This window comes from Gavialis gangeticus, unplaced genomic scaffold, assembly GCF_001723915.1.
Source record: "Gavialis gangeticus isolate Ggan-Ray unplaced genomic scaffold, GavGan_comp1, whole genome shotgun sequence".
NCBI classification, from domain to species: Eukaryota; Metazoa; Chordata; order Crocodylia; family Gavialidae; genus Gavialis; species Gavialis gangeticus.
In genome coordinates, this window is record NW_017729027.1 from 34,826,209 (window position 1) to 34,843,909 (window position 17,701).

At 37.9% G+C, this 17,701-nt stretch overlaps 1 protein-coding gene across 2 annotated transcripts in view; it reads left to right on the plus strand.

Moving 5' to 3' along the window:
• BMP5 (bone morphogenetic protein 5) overlaps positions 1–17,701 on the plus strand; it is a 90,278-nt gene that overhangs the window by 22,087 nt on the left and 50,490 nt on the right. For both annotated transcript variants that reach the window (XM_019520552.1, XM_019520553.1), the window contains exon 2: positions 16,498–16,690. In XM_019520552.1, coding sequence (XP_019376097.1) covers positions 16,498–16,690 — 193 coding nt within the window. The remainder of the gene's footprint in view (positions 1–16,497; positions 16,691–17,701) is intronic.

A 17,701-nucleotide genomic window follows, 5' to 3' on the forward strand; every position in this document is an offset into this window, starting at 1 on the left:
TCAGAACTGACTCTTCAGCCTAAGAGCACTGTTTAAATCCCTTGCTTAGCTCCTTCCCTTCAAGTCACCTAATGTGGACTTCTCATGTGGGTACAGGGGTTTCTTGCTTTACTAATTAATGGAGGTTTTTTGAAGCCTGCCTCTCTGTGGCCTCCACCTCCCACGTGCCTCTCTGCAATCAGCCTTACAGCTCTGCATCCAGCTTCTGTCTCTCCAGTAACAGGAGTTAGGGCAGGGGTGGGCAATTATTTTGGGTGGAGGGCCGCTTACTGAGTTTTGACAAGCCATCGAGGGCTGCGTGATAGGCAGCCAAGGGCAGATAAATGTTAATTTTCTAAATTTTGTAGGGGCCCCACGGGCCAGATAGAATGGCCTGGCAGGCCGCATCCAGCCCCCGCGCCACATTTCGCCCATCCCTGGGTTAGGGTCTTCCGTTATAGGGATACACACCAATGGGCTTATCTGGGTGCCTTTAAAGATAAGTTTATTGGTAATGCCACATGCCCTGTGCTGCACTAAGAATAGGTATATTACAGATGTTTGGGGTGTTCTATATGCAGAACAGAGCTTTGTAGCATGATCTTTTGACAGTCTAGACATATTCTTGGACTGCACAGCTTGTCTTTCTACTGGAAACTATATTATAAGAGCTCCCCTAGATCAGGGGTTAGCAACCTGCGGCCTGCTAAACCATTGGATCTGGCCTATGGATGTATGGCTTTGGCAACAGGGGACTTTGGCTGCAGTTGCTTTTCCTGGCTTGTCAGAGAGACAAGCTTTGCTGGTGGCCATGTCCAGTAGCTGCCAGCCTGCCCACTCACCTCTGAACCAGGCTGAAGCATTCTGGTCCATAACTGGAAAAGGTTGCTCTACTCTAGTTCTATCAAGAAAGAGGATGAGATAACAAGTCAGATGACTTTCTGTTCTGAAATAAGTGAAGACAAAAAGGAAAATAAACAATACAATGAAACTGAGATGACCACATCTTCAGCTAGCTTAATTAATACAGCTCTTAACTTCAGGGCTAGGTAAAGACATTCAAAAAGCCTGAGGCAGAATCAGTCTAAGTAATGAGGTAAGGTTTTTGTAAGTGGCATAGTTCAGAACAATACTGAGCAGAACATACATCTGCACCTTGGTAGGGGTAACTCTTAGATCGGGTTCTGCCATTTTTAAGCCAGTCTCTGTGTCGAACTTCTATTCTGTTATGGGTATAGGTTGGTTTTGTGTGCCAAATTTCTTTTTTGTTACAGGTATAGACTGGTTTCTGATCACTTCTACTGGTAAAAGTATAATGTCTCTACCTGGCCCAGTAGAGCAATGCTGGGTTTGACCCCAAGATTTTGAGAAAATAAATCTGAAAAAGAAAGGAAAGATTTTAAGAAAGAAACATTTCTTTTTCTAAGAGTTTCATGAAGAATTAACATTGGTTGTGGAAACTTGTATAAAAATCCATGTTATCCAATATTTGTCATGTTGCTGGAATTTAGAAGTTGGTTAACACTAAAATATACACATTTAGGCAAATATGGTACTATTGGTGAACCTGGCCACCCAATAAGAACAACATTCTTGAACACTAAGTATTAGAGGTAGCCAAAACAAAATCTACAGGTTAGCTATAGCTGTTTATGTTTATTTGTATAAGACATCATCCATCTTAACAAAGTAGATGTTATTATGAGCACGGTAGGTTAAAAAGCAAAACATAACAAAAGCTGAATAATACAATAATCTATTCAAAAAAGCAAAAATTATGCATACTCTGCAGTATCAGCCACCCATAAATGAAACTGAAATCTTAATAAAGGAATCGTAACTTTAGGAGAGATTTCTTCGACTAGTATTGTAAGACAAGTTAACAGTATTTATCAGAGTGAATCAATTTAGGTAACATTTTAGGATGTAGCCATTTTATTTTTCAAGATATCATGTCAAAGCACTGTATATGAGTCTGGGAATGCATGTGTGTTCGCTTCTAATCACATCAGAGTAGCAATGAGTTTATAAAGTGGCTAAATAACCAAATGTTATAATGACCTAATTTTCTTTACTTTTATCTTGGAAAATCCAAGGTAGCCCATGTTACAATGTGAACATACGATATAGAGGTCACAATATGCAAGCACTGGGGTGAGGGGTGGGATTTGAATACTTAAACTGGGATAAAGCTTGAATGAGAGCTTTACTGTATGCATTGCATACAATAGCCAGATATGGTATGAAAACATTTCAGACTTGTGTGTTAATCTTGTGTTTAGAGTGCAACCTGCTGCACTATTTGAAAGAAACATCTTTAGTTAACATGGCATGACACCTGTTGGAATATACTGTGGCCTGCACACAACCACATTGTTTCAGCTTGCTTCAGGAGAAAAGGTTGCATTGAGCAAATTGGGAAACAAAGGGCACCTATACATGTGCAGCAAAGCTGTTTTGACATGCTGTAATTACAGCATGTTAGGGTATACTTGATTAATCATGTCTGCTGGAGTGTGGTAATTAACATGCTCCAGCAGACCCCAGTGTCATGTGTATCAGTGCCCCTGTGCTGAAAAATGGTGGCAAGGGTACTTTAACTAAAGCTCATTTGATGAGTGTTATTAGTTAAAGTACCCACACCGCCATTTTTCGGTGTGCGGACACATGTGATGTCCTGGGTGGTTTAATTAGCGCAGCTCTCAGAGCCACTTTAATTAAAGCATCCCACCCCACTCCTGGAGCATGTGTATAAACACCCAATGGCAATCCAAAAAGGAGCAGTCCATGAGGTTTTCTGTATGTGGAATGGACACATAGGTTTGTTTTTTCTTTAAAAATAGACTAAATATTAGATTGCTAGTCATTTCTAGCCTTAGGAGTAACAGGGGTTTAGTGTAAACATCTGTGGAGGTAGAGGTTGATCCTACACTGGATTGTAAATGCCAGATTTCTTTGTAGTCCTGGCCCTAACTTCATCCCATTTGAATTCAAAATGCTCAGTACCACCTCTAATGGCTAATTTACCAAACAAAAATATCTTTGTTTCTGGAGTTAGTGGCTGAAAAGCCAAAATTGTTTCATATAAAATACATCCTGAAGATGTTGTTTTAGTTGTTTCAGAGGTGAATTGTGTTTATGGATAACTCTGCAATTATTGTGAGTGATTTGTTCAAGAACTGATGAGGGGCTTATATTTCATTGAAACTTAATGTCTAAATGCACAAGAGAAGTGGAGACTTAGATGAAAAAGCAATTGAAAGGCAGGGATGAAGAAAGCATCACAGAAAAGAAAATAATCTCTAAGATGATTAGTGACCAACTGTATCTCTGACCACACTAGGAATATCAAATCTACCCTGCCTTCTACCATGGCATGACACAAGGGATCTGTGAACAGCAACATGACCTGCCTGCTCAGGATGCACTGTTTTGGAACCAGAATCATAGAAAATTAGGGTTGGAAGGGAACTCAGGAGGTCATCTAGTCCAACCACATGCTCAAAGCAGGACCATCCCCAACTAGATCATCCCACCCAATCCTTTGTTTAGCAGGGTCTTAAAAATCTCCAAGGATGGAGAGTCCACAACCTCTGTTGGTAACCTGTTCCAGGGTTTTAATACCCTTCTGGTGGAAAAATTCTTCCTAATATTTAACCTGAGCTTCCCTTGCTGCAACTTGAGACTGTTGCTCCTTGATCTGTCATGTGCCACCACTGAGAACAGTTTAGCTCCATTGTCTTTCAACCCCCCTCCCTCCCTTCAGGTAGTTGAAGGCTGCTATTAAATCCCCCCTCAGTCTTCTCTTCTCTAGACTAAATAAGCCCAGTTCCCTAAGTTTCTCCTCATAAGTCATGTGCCTTAGCCTCTGAGCCATTTTCATTCCCCTCTCTTGGACTCTCTCCAATTTTTCCACATCCTTTCTGTAGTGGGGGGCCAAAAACTGAACACAGTCAACTCCAGATGTGGCCTCACCAGTGCTGAATAGAGGGGAATAATCACTTCCCTTGCCTTGCTGGCAATGGTCCTACCAGCACAGGCCAGTATTCTATTAGTGTTCATGGCAACAAGGGCACACTGTTGGCTCATATTCAGCTTATTGTCCACTGTAACTCTCAGGACCTCTTCTGCAAAGTTTATGCCCAGCTAGTCATCACCCAGCCTGTACCAGTGCATGGGATTGTTCCATCCTAAGTGCAGGACTTTGCACTTGTCCTTGTTGAATCTCATGAGATTTCTTTCGGCCCAATCCTCCAATTATTGTAGGTCACTCTGAATTCTAGCCCTACCCTCCAGTGTATCTACTACTCCCCCTAGCTTGATGTCATCTGCAGACTTGCTGAGGGTGCACTCTATGCCATCTTCTAGGTCTTTGATGAAGATATTGAACAAAACTGGCCCTGGGGCTCTTCATTTGATACCGAGCCATTGATTACAACACTCTGAGTCTGATTATCCAGCCAGTTTTCTATCCACCTTACAACCCATTCATCCAGTTCACAGTTCCTTAGCTTGCCTGTCAGAATGTTGTGGGAGACTGTAGCAAAAGCCTTCCTAAAAGTGGCATAGATTAGTGTGGTTTTCGATGTGTTTCTATTAGAAACAAAGCTTAATGTAGTCTGCTCAGCTCAGTGCCACAGTAAGCTGGCTGTACTACTTCTGGTGTGGCTGTACTATTTCTGGTGTATATGGTCCCATAGTGCCATACTGACCACAGAATACCTTTGTGCTATTCCACAGCTGCTGTCCTATCTCAATCCTACCCATTTTTTCTCCTTCACGTTTGTGCTTTTCTTTCTTTCCCTTCTCTCCTCCCTATTTCATTTTGATACCATATTATTTCTTATTTCTATTTTTTCCATTCCTTTTATTTTGCTTGTACATTATTTGGGGTCTCCTTTGTGTGTGTCTCCACAATAATAGAAAGCTACCTGTTGCTAAGGGGTAGGCACCCACTGTGATGCTACCTGAGCTGAGATCTCCACTAGCATAAAAACTGATGTGCCCAGACTGTCCATACCACCAAAAAGTTATGCTGTCTATTGGCTTTGAAGGGTGTGTACAGCTGTTCACTGCACCCAGTTTACATTTGTGAAGCATGTGCAACCATGTGCTAATGCTGGGAACTCCATAGGGAATCTGGTGTAAGTAATGGGTTGGGGGCAGAGGCAGGCAGGATTGCAAGGGGTGGGGCTAGCAGGTCTGCTGGAGGGTTTGGCAGGTCTAGGAGGGTTGGCAGGAACAAGGGGGGCTGGCAGATATGTGGGGAAGGTAGGGTTATCCATCTAGGACTGCAGGGGTTAGGGGGCTAGAAGTAGCCAGGTCAGAGTTGGGGGATAGGAAGAGCACAGCCCTGGGGCTTGAGTGAGCAACTGGCTATTCCTGGCACTGGGACTAAACTCTGAAATTATACAGGCTTTCGATAGATTTGGTTAACCAGTTCCAGGTCTAATTTAGTTCACCTAGGTCAATCTAAATGTAAAAGTTGTATGTACCTGAAGACATCTTTGTTGCTACATCCTAAACTTCATATTGGTTCTAAGGAACAAGACTTAGGGGATGGAATTAGGAGCCAGTGTGTTTCTCTTCTAACTTTTAAACACTGTAAGCTACTACCTCCTGGAAAATAATTAAAGCATTCATAGACTTGGGTGAGTTCTAAATTAACCTGAGTCATTCAAGAAAAAGTTCTGGGTGTCACAGTGGACCATCCAGTGAAAATACTGTCCTGCAGCATTCAATGTGAGAGAATATTAGAGTACATAAGAAATGCGTTATTTGTTCCCAGAAACTCATGATTTTGGCAGAGGAAAGCATGTCTCAAACACGTTCTGCACTCAGTACAGCCACTCTGATTTCTATTACAAGCATGCATGATGCAAGGTTATTATCAAGCTGAATGCATTCATGGGTTTACAGAATCTTGAAGGGTTTAAATAAACTGCAGTTCTGTATTTCCTTTGAGTTTTATAATAATAAATTTAACTAAATCATTACATAAGTTGCAGACCTAGAGTGCTATGGCTCAGATTGAATATCTGAGGGGGGTTTTTTTACATGGCTATTTTGTCATATAATTGACTGTCAAATGCATCCTTATCCAAAAAGTATATAAATCACTGCTGCTACTGACTTAGTGGAGCTACATGGACTTACACTAGCTGTGTATTTTGTCCAAAGTATTTTGTGTATATATATTTCAGTGTATTTAAAATGTCTTGCTAGGAATATATATTATATAATGTGTTGAAGTAATTTTGAAATGCTCAGACATAATAAGCCTTTTTCTCTGTGTTCTCTAATTAGATATTTTGGATAGTTTTTTCAACCTTGTAACAGCTGGATTGATTTTATTGAATGTTTAGTCAAAATTAAAATACAGCATTTTAAATGAAAGCTAAATGCAGCACAGTTATTAGTAACTATAACATGTGGTTGTTTATTCATCCCCAGCTATTTGAAAAGTTAAACCATTCTTGTTTTGCCTAATCAGAAATTGTTTCCATGTTTGAAACTAGTCTTATATTATATCAAGTAAAATGTGACTCATTGATAATTTTGGCTTTGATTGGTAGCGTGATAACATTAAAACACAATAGTATTAAAATATCAGCATCCCCTATAGATTTCGGCATGCTTTAAAAGGTGTTTTTAAAAGATGGAATTAAACATTAGATGAAGTTGGTCAAAAATGTGCAAAAGGTAATCCCAGCGTTTTTTCCTGCCCATGTGCAGGGGGGCTGGACCTATTGATCTGTAAGGTCCCTTCCAGCCCCTAACAACTATGAATTGCCTCCATTAAGTAGAAAAGTAGGGCTTAGCAAGGTTTGGGAAGACAGATGTGCTGCAGCCTAAGCTCTCTGGTTCATTGCCTCTGGTAAAATGCTCCTCAGCCTTCTCACAAATTATGCTTCAACTGCAAACTCTTCACTTGCAAAAACAGTTACAGTTCACCCCAGCCCCCCACCATTTCCTTACCATCTGACTCCTTGTGCAGTTTTCAGTACTAGTGAATCACAGATGAACCTAAAATTAAAATTGAATGAGATTGCAGTATGTCAAGGGAGAATTTATCCATGAAAGTTCAACAATTAGAAACCAAAATGTCTTTGGTCCTTTCACTCCTACATATATTATAGACTTGGCCCAAGAATTAGTTTTGAAATGTAATCTGACATGTCAAACGTCAACGAAAGTTTAAAAGGTTTTATTAGGCAGTGAGTTCTCATAAGGGTTTTTGTCTATGTCTGGTTCACTAACCTGAAGGCTGCGTTGGTTTGACAAACTGATTTTTAGGGGAGAAACCTGGTTACGATTGTAATCTTTCTTTTATCATTGCAACATTTTCTGTGAAAGAAAACTACAGCTAAATATCAGGTGGGAAATGGACTATATTATCATGTAGTAGATTTTTCAAATCCAATCAGGAAAAATAGATAACTTAATTGAAACAAAAACAACCCATGAAAAAGTTAATGCTGAGGTTGTTGAGGTATCAGAATAAGTTCTTTTGTGCCTTTATTTGTCATTGCATAGTTGAAATGAGCCTTCTAAAAGGATTGAAATAAAGATATAAAATTTGACTTGCCTGCTTGAAATGGGAGCTCTACTGTATTTTGATCTATATCTACACTAATATTCTATTAACTTTTTAAAGACTTGGTTTCCTTTGTAGGAATGTAATGTCAGCCTCCTCTGTAATAGGTATGCCAATATGAATGAGGCTGTTGATATATAACATACTGCTGTACTAAATAAGGGTCCTGATTTGTTGTTTACATAGCCCATCCCCAAACAAACAAAAATTCGCTATCTTTTGGATGAGATTGTTTCTTGAATGAGATCATTTAATGGCATACCAATGGCACAAATTGGTCCTGAATTTGGCTAAAACAAATAGCTAAGAGGCACCATTGCAGCCACTGCTTTGTACTGTGCTTTGTGCATCCAAGGATCTTGGCCATGGGATTCATTTGAAGTGTTGCCTCTTAAGTCCCAAAAAGATAAGGCTCAACATGTAAAGAAAAGAAGAAAAAAAAGAATTTTTGTTCTACTTTGTTGGTTCTTTCTTGCTTTTTTGTGATGACGATAATGCAGTACTTAGCATTTGATAGTGCTTTGCACTTCCAGAACTATGTCACAGCAGGAAATAGCCTATCCTTTTCTCTCTCTCTCTCTCTCTCTCTCTATTTATCCTTCTTACTTTATTGGCAAGGATTTAACTAGCATATGAAAGGCATGTTGTCATTTTCCCCCTTACAATATCAACTACAAACCTGCCAGAATTTAATAAGTATTGGAGCACCTACAGTCTCACACTTGTTTTGACTTGTAGAGCAAGTGCACATAACTTGGAAGATGTAGAGAAATGTAAATTGAATGAATAACACACGTTTATAAGCTAACTTTTTCATCAAACTGTTAGCTAATGAGGCTAGTAGTTTCCCATATATATATATATATCTATAAAATATACATTTAATATAATTAATTTAGACTATAAAAAGGAATGAAAGATACTGCAGGTTGACTCATTACAGGCGGATTATGTTAGAAGTTTACCCATACTAATAGAGGACTCCACTGTGCCTTTCTGACAGTAGTGCATGTTGGCGTTTATGTAAAAGACAGGTATTGTAACATACCTGGGAACTCTCGGGAGTATTGTGGAAGATACCTCTCCACTCTGGAGAAGGCAAATCCCAGGAGAAATGATGAAGGAGGTAATCCTCCAGCTTTTTAAAGTATATTTAAAAGAGGAAAAAGTATATTTCCAAAAAAGAGGAAAAAGTATATTTTATCACATATCAGGGTTCTAATCCAAGAAAATTTTTCATTGACAATCTGAACATTTTTACTAACACCCAAACTTTTCTTCTATCACATATTTTACTGATATATGTTTTACACAATGTAAATATAAATCTTCTGCCAGGTCCTGCTCTGATGCTAATCCCTAGTCAGAAGGGTTGGGTTCACATTTAGAGGTTTAACACCAAACACAGTAAAAACATTTTTTAAAAAGTTTGGTTGTCATTAAAAAGTATTTAGTAAAAAGCATTTTCTTCAGTGGCAAACCTGGTTGACTGAAGCAATGGTTTTACACTATGCTGCCCAGGGGTCTTCTAATCACCTCCATATCCTGCTGCTCACCTCTTATCCTTCCCCCCACCAAATGGAAGGGGGTCCCTGCACAGGCACCAAAGAAACCTACCTACAACCCAGAAATATTGCAGGATAGAAAGCAGCAGTGGCAGCATATGGTTGGGGGGGGGCGGTGGCGGTGGTTAGAGCAGTGGTTCTCAACCTTGCAGCTTTCGCTGTGTTGTGCGGGCTGCACCCACACAACTTATTTCCTGTGCATCCATTGGAAAAATGTTTTGTTTTTTAAAACAATGGGCCAGAGCACTGTGATGATTAGGATACAGGTTGAGAAACACTACCTTATAAGCTTCCTGCAGGGTGCTGTGCTTCCACCCAGAAACCAGGTGGCATTGTTCTGCTCTGCCTGGCCTTCAGTACTCACTCAGGTTTTTTTTCTGAGGGAACTTTAGTAAGCAGACTAGTAGTTGCATTTTTACAGACAGTTCAAATTTATTTCCTGATTTCCTGAACAGGTTTTTTAATCCTGAATTTGTACTGATTGGCCATAAATTTAAGGACAGTTAGCACCCTTGCCATACACCCTGCTACCTTTCATTCCTGCCTTCAATCTCCTTTTTCTCCTTTATACATAACTGGTGTCTGCCATTTCTTAAAGTTGATTATATTACATTGAGATTTTGAGGGTAGTAGAATACAGGTATCTTACCACTATAAAAACTAGTAACCAATAACTAGAAGTTTTCAAATTTCTATTTTGTGAACCCATAAAAGCTAATATTGCTGGTGATATTCCTTTAGTTTTCAGTGATAAAACTAAAGATATAGAGTGAAGATTTAATAGAGTGGACTTAGATCCCTGAATACTAAAATTTATTATTTTATGAAATACTGAATACTGCAACAGATTATTTAAACTCAATCATAATCAATTAAAATATATTCACATTTATAAAAATTGAACAAAATACAATACTGATGCTATGCCCAGGTGGGTTCTAAAAAAAAATCTTAATTATAGCCTACCACTCCAAGGTTTTGATCCAGAATGGATGCAGTGAATGAAAGCTTTCTAATTAACTTCACTCAACTTTGGATTGGGCCTTAAGTCATAAACTTCAATAATTCTGAGTGCTTATGAAGATATTATTGAGTTGATTTCTCTTTTACTGAAGCTGGCATGAAAAGCACAACATTTTGTCAAGCCAGTTCTCAACCTTTAGAAAGAATTCTAAATTTCAGACCTGCCAAATTCTATTCAGTTGAGCGGGTAGCTGATTAACCTTGTTGACTCCAGTTCTTGTGAAATGACCCCTCACTTTCATCAATGCAACTGGTATCAGAATGTTACCCAACATGTTTTCTGTTTTGTAATTTAATAAAAAGATTATTATACATAAACACTATTTATATTGCTCTTTCAAAACCACATCTGGAGACCCCTAATTATTTTAAATAAAACAAGCTCAGTAATAATAAATACAGAATCACTCAAACATACAGTACATCAATAAAGCTCTTCTTGGACCATAAGCGCTGCAATGAAAATTTAATATTGCTGTACATTTAACTCTCTTTTCTAACTCACAATTTTCACTGTTTTCAGTACTGCTTATTTCTGAGTAGGGTCTGGAAAAGTGGTCCATAGAATTCTGTCAGGCAGATTAAATTTAGTAATCTAAAAGCTGAACTGTTACATACACATTTAGGTTTTCTATTAGAAGATGCTTTTAATTACTTTGATTTTTAAAGTGTATTTCATAATGTTTCTTCCTAAGAATTCCATTTAACTAAAATGCTTTTATCTTTTAGAAGATTGTGCTCCTTACCCACATGTTGCTGAAGGCATATTGACTTCAACAAGCTTTGGATCAGGTCCTGCAGTTTTAGGGTTTTTGCAGTGCAGCAATAAAATATGTATTTGTTTAGTTAGGTCTAATACTAGCTTCTAAAATTGAGAACCTGTGTAAGCCTGTGCAAACACACAAAGCTTTAAACATACAAGCAGGACATGGTAACACATAAACGTGTATTTGCCATATGAAATATGATTGTTTTGCTAAATGTGGCTCTGGCTCTTAATTCGTGATATATTTAATTGAAAATATTTATATGTTAGAGTAAATGGTTTTATCTTTCTCCTTAGCTCAAATCAATCTGCCACCTACATCCCTTTTGGTTTGTTGCCATTTTTTGTTAAATCTGGTGTTATATTTTAAAAGTTTAACTAAAGGAAAGACAAATGGATTCTTGGTATTTGAATTTTTGGGGAGAAGAGCAAGAAGGGGGTAAATAGCTGTTTGATGTCTGTCTTTTCACAGTAGCCAAATAGCTGATTCCTGGGGCCTCTGACCTTTCAGTGTCCTGTAACAGAGTATTTGCATTAATCTGTTGCTTATCTGTCACCTACCACATTTGATATTTCCAGCCTCTGCTTCTAATTATCAGTCATTAGAAGCAGCACTGAGTAATTTCAGAAGAAAACTCCTGGAACCTTTGACCTGTTTTTGTCAGATAACCACAAGTATTCGCTATAGATAAACTATCATTTCATTGTATTCAAGATGTAAACGAGTGTAGTTTGTAGTGTATCAGTTTACTGTAACCTCTATCACCTTGAAGTGGTTAAAACTGACTGGTTTACTTTCATGCTATGAGAAGAATTCAGAGTCAAATGGTGAAATTTAGTGAGATTAGTATAAATGGCATCTTACAGTCACATGATCTGCAATGGTCATAAGTTTGCTTTTAGATATTTGCAACAGCTAAAAATGACAAGAACCTGTCATTTTCATAGCTTTCATTGACTTTCATAGAAGTCAAGTTTCATAGCTGTAATATCTTTATGTTAAATTGGGATCTTGGCCTTTACAATACAGTTTATAAAATAAACCTGTTAAATCTTAATTTTTGTTCAACAGTTTGCTAAAAAAACCTCCAATAATCAAATTAAAAAATAGCGCGTGTAACATGCCACATTATGCTGTAGATTGTCCCTTTAAGTCAAAGTTATTAATGGCTGTTGGTACATTATACATACTCAAACTTGCTCTATACCTTGTTAGAACTTACGTTGAATTGGATATCATTTTTTTCTGTCTTTTTCTTTTTTAAATAATCCATGTATGTGTGTGTGTTGAGGGGAAGAAAGGGGGGTTGTTTGATTTTTTCAGGGGATCAAGTCCTTTGGTGTTACAAACCAGCAGAGTTCCATTGATTTGCAATGGAGCCTCATAAATTCACACAAGTGGTGAACTTATACCAGTCTTTTTAAAATATATATAAATGATGACCTACTTTTGGGTGTGTTTTTGTTTATAATGAAGTGTAATCTGAATACATTATGAGCTTGAGTGTTTCATGGGTCATATTGATGGGTGGCAAAATATGAGCAGATGGTAAAAGAGCAGTCATATGCTTCAAGATTCCTTTGCACTGTTGCTGAATTAATTGTCCCGATACAGTATTAAACATGTATATTGGAGATGTGCTTTAAGTTGAAACTTAGAAATCTGAGTCTGGTTAATTATTACAACCAAGGGCCTCTTCAGACATTTTTGCAATAGTCAGCACTGGCCTTGCTGTTCTAATCAAATATTAATTGGAGTAATCTTATTCTGTTCCACCCACAGTTTCAGAAGATATACCGAATTTACAAGTTAAAATGCTGGCCCCATGAAGTCAATCCTAAACTCAGTGAGGTTGGGATTTCACCCAGAAATTGTATTTTCAGCTGATCTCTTCATCCAGCTCTTTATTTAATTACTCTTGTTTTTTTGTGGAATTTATCCTTGGTGATTGCAACTTATCTAATTTTAAATTCTGTTCTGGCTGAAGATTAGTCCTCAGGGGATGCATTATAGCAACTAAGCCCGTGTGCGCTTTCCATATGGCAACACTGACTTTTCTTTGGAACTAGATGCAACCTAGATCAGTAATATCTCCATCAGCCATGCTTTAATTATTTTTTCACTAAACAGCAAATACTTATCAGTACTCTTTCAGCAGTTGTGTGTGCTCATGAGAGAATACAATTAATACTGTAATGTGAAGTGCATTGTTATTTGTGTCCAAGTTGCTTAAGTGTTTCCAAACAAATGTTATTAATTAGAATGTACTGTCAAGCAACTAGGCAAAAGGAGGCCAAAATCCCCATTTAGAATCCAATACGACATCCTCAGTGACAGTGATTAGTCCTTAAATAAAAGCTCCTGATTGAATAAGTAGTAACCAGAAATACTGAACTGGGTCCTGATTTAATGTTATTTTTAAATGATTTTATGGACAAAAACTTTGGCACAGCTGCATCCATATAGTCTTCCAGAAATGTTCAGTTATTAAAAACTTACAACAAAGTAGTCATAGAGAAAACAAACCAACCACCAGTAACTTTTTCTTTGCTAAGGCATTTGCATGCCTTCATTCTTGCTATATTCTTAGTAAAGAAAGGATATAAATGTTCTTTTCTTCAGAAACAGGTTTGGTCTCAGTATATATCTTGCAGTTAAGGAGCTAGCAATGGAGCAACTAAATAGACTGCATCCTGTTTCTCCTCAGTGGCAGCCCATTTATCTTGAGCTATGAGTGGCCAGTTTTCATACTTCTGCCTTTTTTCTCTCTTGACTTTCTCTGCTAGGCTTTTAAAATCACAAATTGTTCACATCTAAATATGGGTTTGAACAAACTAAACCTTATAGAGGAGTTGTATCATTCTGTGTCAGTAAAGTAATTTCATCTTTACTCCAGTAAAGACAGTCTTACAGAAAATATATTTTGCACATGACAGTGATTAAGACAAACTTGTCATCAGATTTGCATGTTTTAAGCAATTCCATATAATTGAAAGTCTTTCTGATTAGCATGTTTGATAGAGTGACTATTTAGTCCCTAACTGTACTTTCATCAAAAGTGACCATAGGTGATGTAACTAAAATCTGAAAGGAGGTTCAAAGCTTTCTTTTCCAGGTGCAGTTTCCCAACCCTACATTCTGAATATGTACTTACTATGCACTCACAAACATCTAGCCTACTTTCCCTTTTATATCCAGAGTCTAAGCTAGTTCCATAGAATAAAAGGAGAAGGTAGAAAGATCATAGTGGGGCTGAACAGAGCTTGACATGTATATGTTTGTCCAAACTGAGACCCAACTCTGAACATTTGGGTCTGCATCCATCACTAGTAAACAAATGCTGCCTGCTTGGTGGGGTAGATGAAATGGCTTTGCACATCTCAAATCCATTCAGGTACAGAACATGAATGTGGCAGGGATCTGCTGCACCTAATGCCCCATGGGAACTGTACACAGACACATGCACTTGTGTGTGCATGTATTGGAAAAAAGCTTTTAGAGTAAAATTAATCATAAAGCATTACCTCTAATTTCCAGAAAATGAGTTTTTTCTTTATATATTTTGAAACTTACACTTAAGCTACAGATATTTATCCTAGGATGAACCATTTTATCCTAGGATAATGTGCAATTGTTCAGACATCTATTTTCCCAGGATAAATCCTAAAAAAAGGTTAATGGGATAAAAAGTACAAACAGTTTATCCTGGGACACCTGAAATTGCATCCAAATGGTTATCCTAGGATTGGATAATTGAATCAGTGGCAGAAAAGCAGCAGTGCATTCAGCTGTTCACTAAATCCTGATTAGAAGGCTGATGTGCATGCACTCCAATCCCAGGAAATTTCTGTTCCAGAACTAACACAGGTACAACTAATTCAGAGACAAATGCTATGTACGTTCCTAGCCTTATTGCTAAATCCTATTTTATTTTAGGTGCCCAAATGGCACATTCAAACCATAAAACTACAGTTCCTGGTACTTAGGCACAGTTTTAAGTTCAGCCCTATACATGCACACACCCAATGAATGCACAGCAGTCCTGCCTTTTAACTGAGCATCTGCACAGTGAATTAGGATCAATTTAATCACATGGGTGAAGCTGAGTAAACCAAATCATTTTATTAGTAAAAAACTAGAACTAGTGAGCATTACGAAGAGGAGAAATTTCCTTCAACCTTTTAGCCCAATAGCCTAGTGGCTATGGCAATTATCCAGGAGTGGCTTCTAGGCCCCCCTCAACAAGAGGTTTGAAATTTGAGTTTTAGCATCTGAGAGAAATGCTCTAACCTCCAGACCTCAGACTCAGCATTACCCAGTCTTCCCTCCAGGCTTCCCTTTGAAACTATCACACTAGTCAGCTAAAAGAGGGGCCAGGAGGGAGAGAATAAGCCAGTGGGTGGCTCAGTAACATGGCAGCTGCCTTCAGGGGGAGGTGATCCTCTAATATGGGGCAGACACTTTCCCAATGCTGTTTATCCATTTTATCCAATGACTTTTAAATGCAAGGTGCAGTGGGTCAGGCACCAGTTCAAGCCCCTTATGATGAAGTGAGACTAGAACCTGGCCCCCTGCTCCTGGATAAGTGCTTAAACAACTAATCTATTGGGCTAAAAGTTTGGAGGGCTCCTCTTCTTTGTTTCCTCCTCTATTTTAATTCCAGCAGGCATACACATGGGGGAATTTTACTTCACAAATACAGTTATGTGGCTGTGTACATGTGATTTAGGTGTGTAAAGCAAAACAGTATTTAGCCCTTAGTCTGCCAAAAATTTTCATTCCTGAAACTAGGGGAAAAGTTCAGCTAGTGTCAGATGATTCATCCTGATTTACTTTTCTGGAAGATCTGGCTTACTATCCTTGCTGTCCTGATCAACTAATTACCATGTTAGATTTAGCCTCTGCTGGAATTGTATAGCAAGTACAAGGCATAACTAGAGAAATGACAGAGAATGAATGTATTTAAATGCTTTATTTGCAGTGTGAGTGCCAAAACCACTTAGCTCTGACCGGTGGTTCTCTTGCTCAGACCACTGACAAGAGGACACTTACACCATAAGATGACAGCATGTGTTAATTTATATTGCAGTAGCTGCTTCTTAAGTGTACTATAACTATTACATATTTAACATCAGAATTTATTGCCTTAGACAGGAGTGGTCCACTCTCTCTCTTTTCTCCTGATTATTACTTCAATATTGTACTCCAAACTCATCTATGGCTCCCAAATAATTGCTTCTGTATGTATAGTCTCTGATCCTTCTGCAACTTTCATTTTGTCCGTATTTCTTTACAACATGCCCCCTTTCAGCTTTATTGATGTTCTTTCCACTCTGGCCTCTGTAATTTGTATAAAACCACTGAGGTTTTTTCCTTTTGAACTGAAGACACTTGGCTTGTGAAGTTTCCTTTAACTGGAAGTATGTCTGGGTTTGTGGTTTTATTATTTGCACAGTTTTCTATCATCGTGTTTGTTTGGTTTTCATTTCTAAGCATAGCAAATGTTCAGTTAATCATGGGAAATGTATAATTTTATTGCTTTAATGTAATTACATTTTTTTAATAGTTGAAAGAGACAAGGACTTTTCTCATCAGCGAAGGCATTACAAAGAATTTCGGTTTGACCTGACTCAAATCCCACATGGAGAAGCAGTGACAGCAGCTGAATTCCGGATTTACAAGGACCGAAGTGGCAGTCGGTTTGAGAATGAAACCATTCAGATTAGCATATATCAGATCATCAAGGAATACCCAAACAGGTACTCTTTGTGTGAGTGTGTGTGTATTACATTTCAAATAATTTCTCATGTTTGCACTCTCTAAAATGGAGGAATAATACCCAGTTAGCTTTCAGGAATGCACCTTCTGCAAGATCTTGTTTCTTGTCAGTTAATTTTACAGGATGTTATTTCCTAGAAAACAATAACAAAGACTGGGCTAGAAAAAAAATACCTGGCATGAAACGATTTTAGTGTCACAGAGAATTTAAATTTTCCAAACTGATTATCTAATCTGCACATCCACTGTCCCTTTTTCTGCGTGCAGGCATGTAGCTAGATTAAGTTCACTGTTCTGCATGACCAAAGATGGAATCACATGCACAATTTAAATGTCCAAGAAAATACATCCCTCATTGAAATAGGGAACACCACAAGCCAAGTGTCACTGTGCAATTTAAAAGGACACATTTTATGGTTCAACTTCATTTATTTTTGCAGAAGCAAAAGATGTATTCATTTTTAACTGTCCAGGACTAATATGTATAATTAACTTAGATTAGGTCATGTATACACTTTATAATAAGATATTGCACATAAGCTAAAAGTGAATGGGAAGACAGCAATTACAAGTGGACGAGGCAACATTTTTGTAAATTCTAAGTTTACAGAAAGCTCTGTGGAAGAAGTTTTCAAGATACACACCACTAAAACAGGTTTTCAAAGGACCTCAGCATCCAAAGCATCCCATTAGAATCAGCAGCAGACCCAAGATGCTACCAAGTAAAGCTGTGCAAATAAAAGATTTTTCAATTGAGAGACCAAACTGTAAAACTATAAGAAGAAGAAAAAAAAGAACAACGCCAGATTAATGATCTGGGGTTTTTTAACCACCAAAAAGAAGAACCCTCCCCACCTCAATTTTGTGTGGGACAAATTAAAGATTAAAGAAATCATGTCCTTTCTGGCCATTAAAATAAAAAAGCAAAATAGTGTAAACTAAGACCTACATTTTAAGTTAGACTGACAGAAAACCCAAAACAAATAAACAAG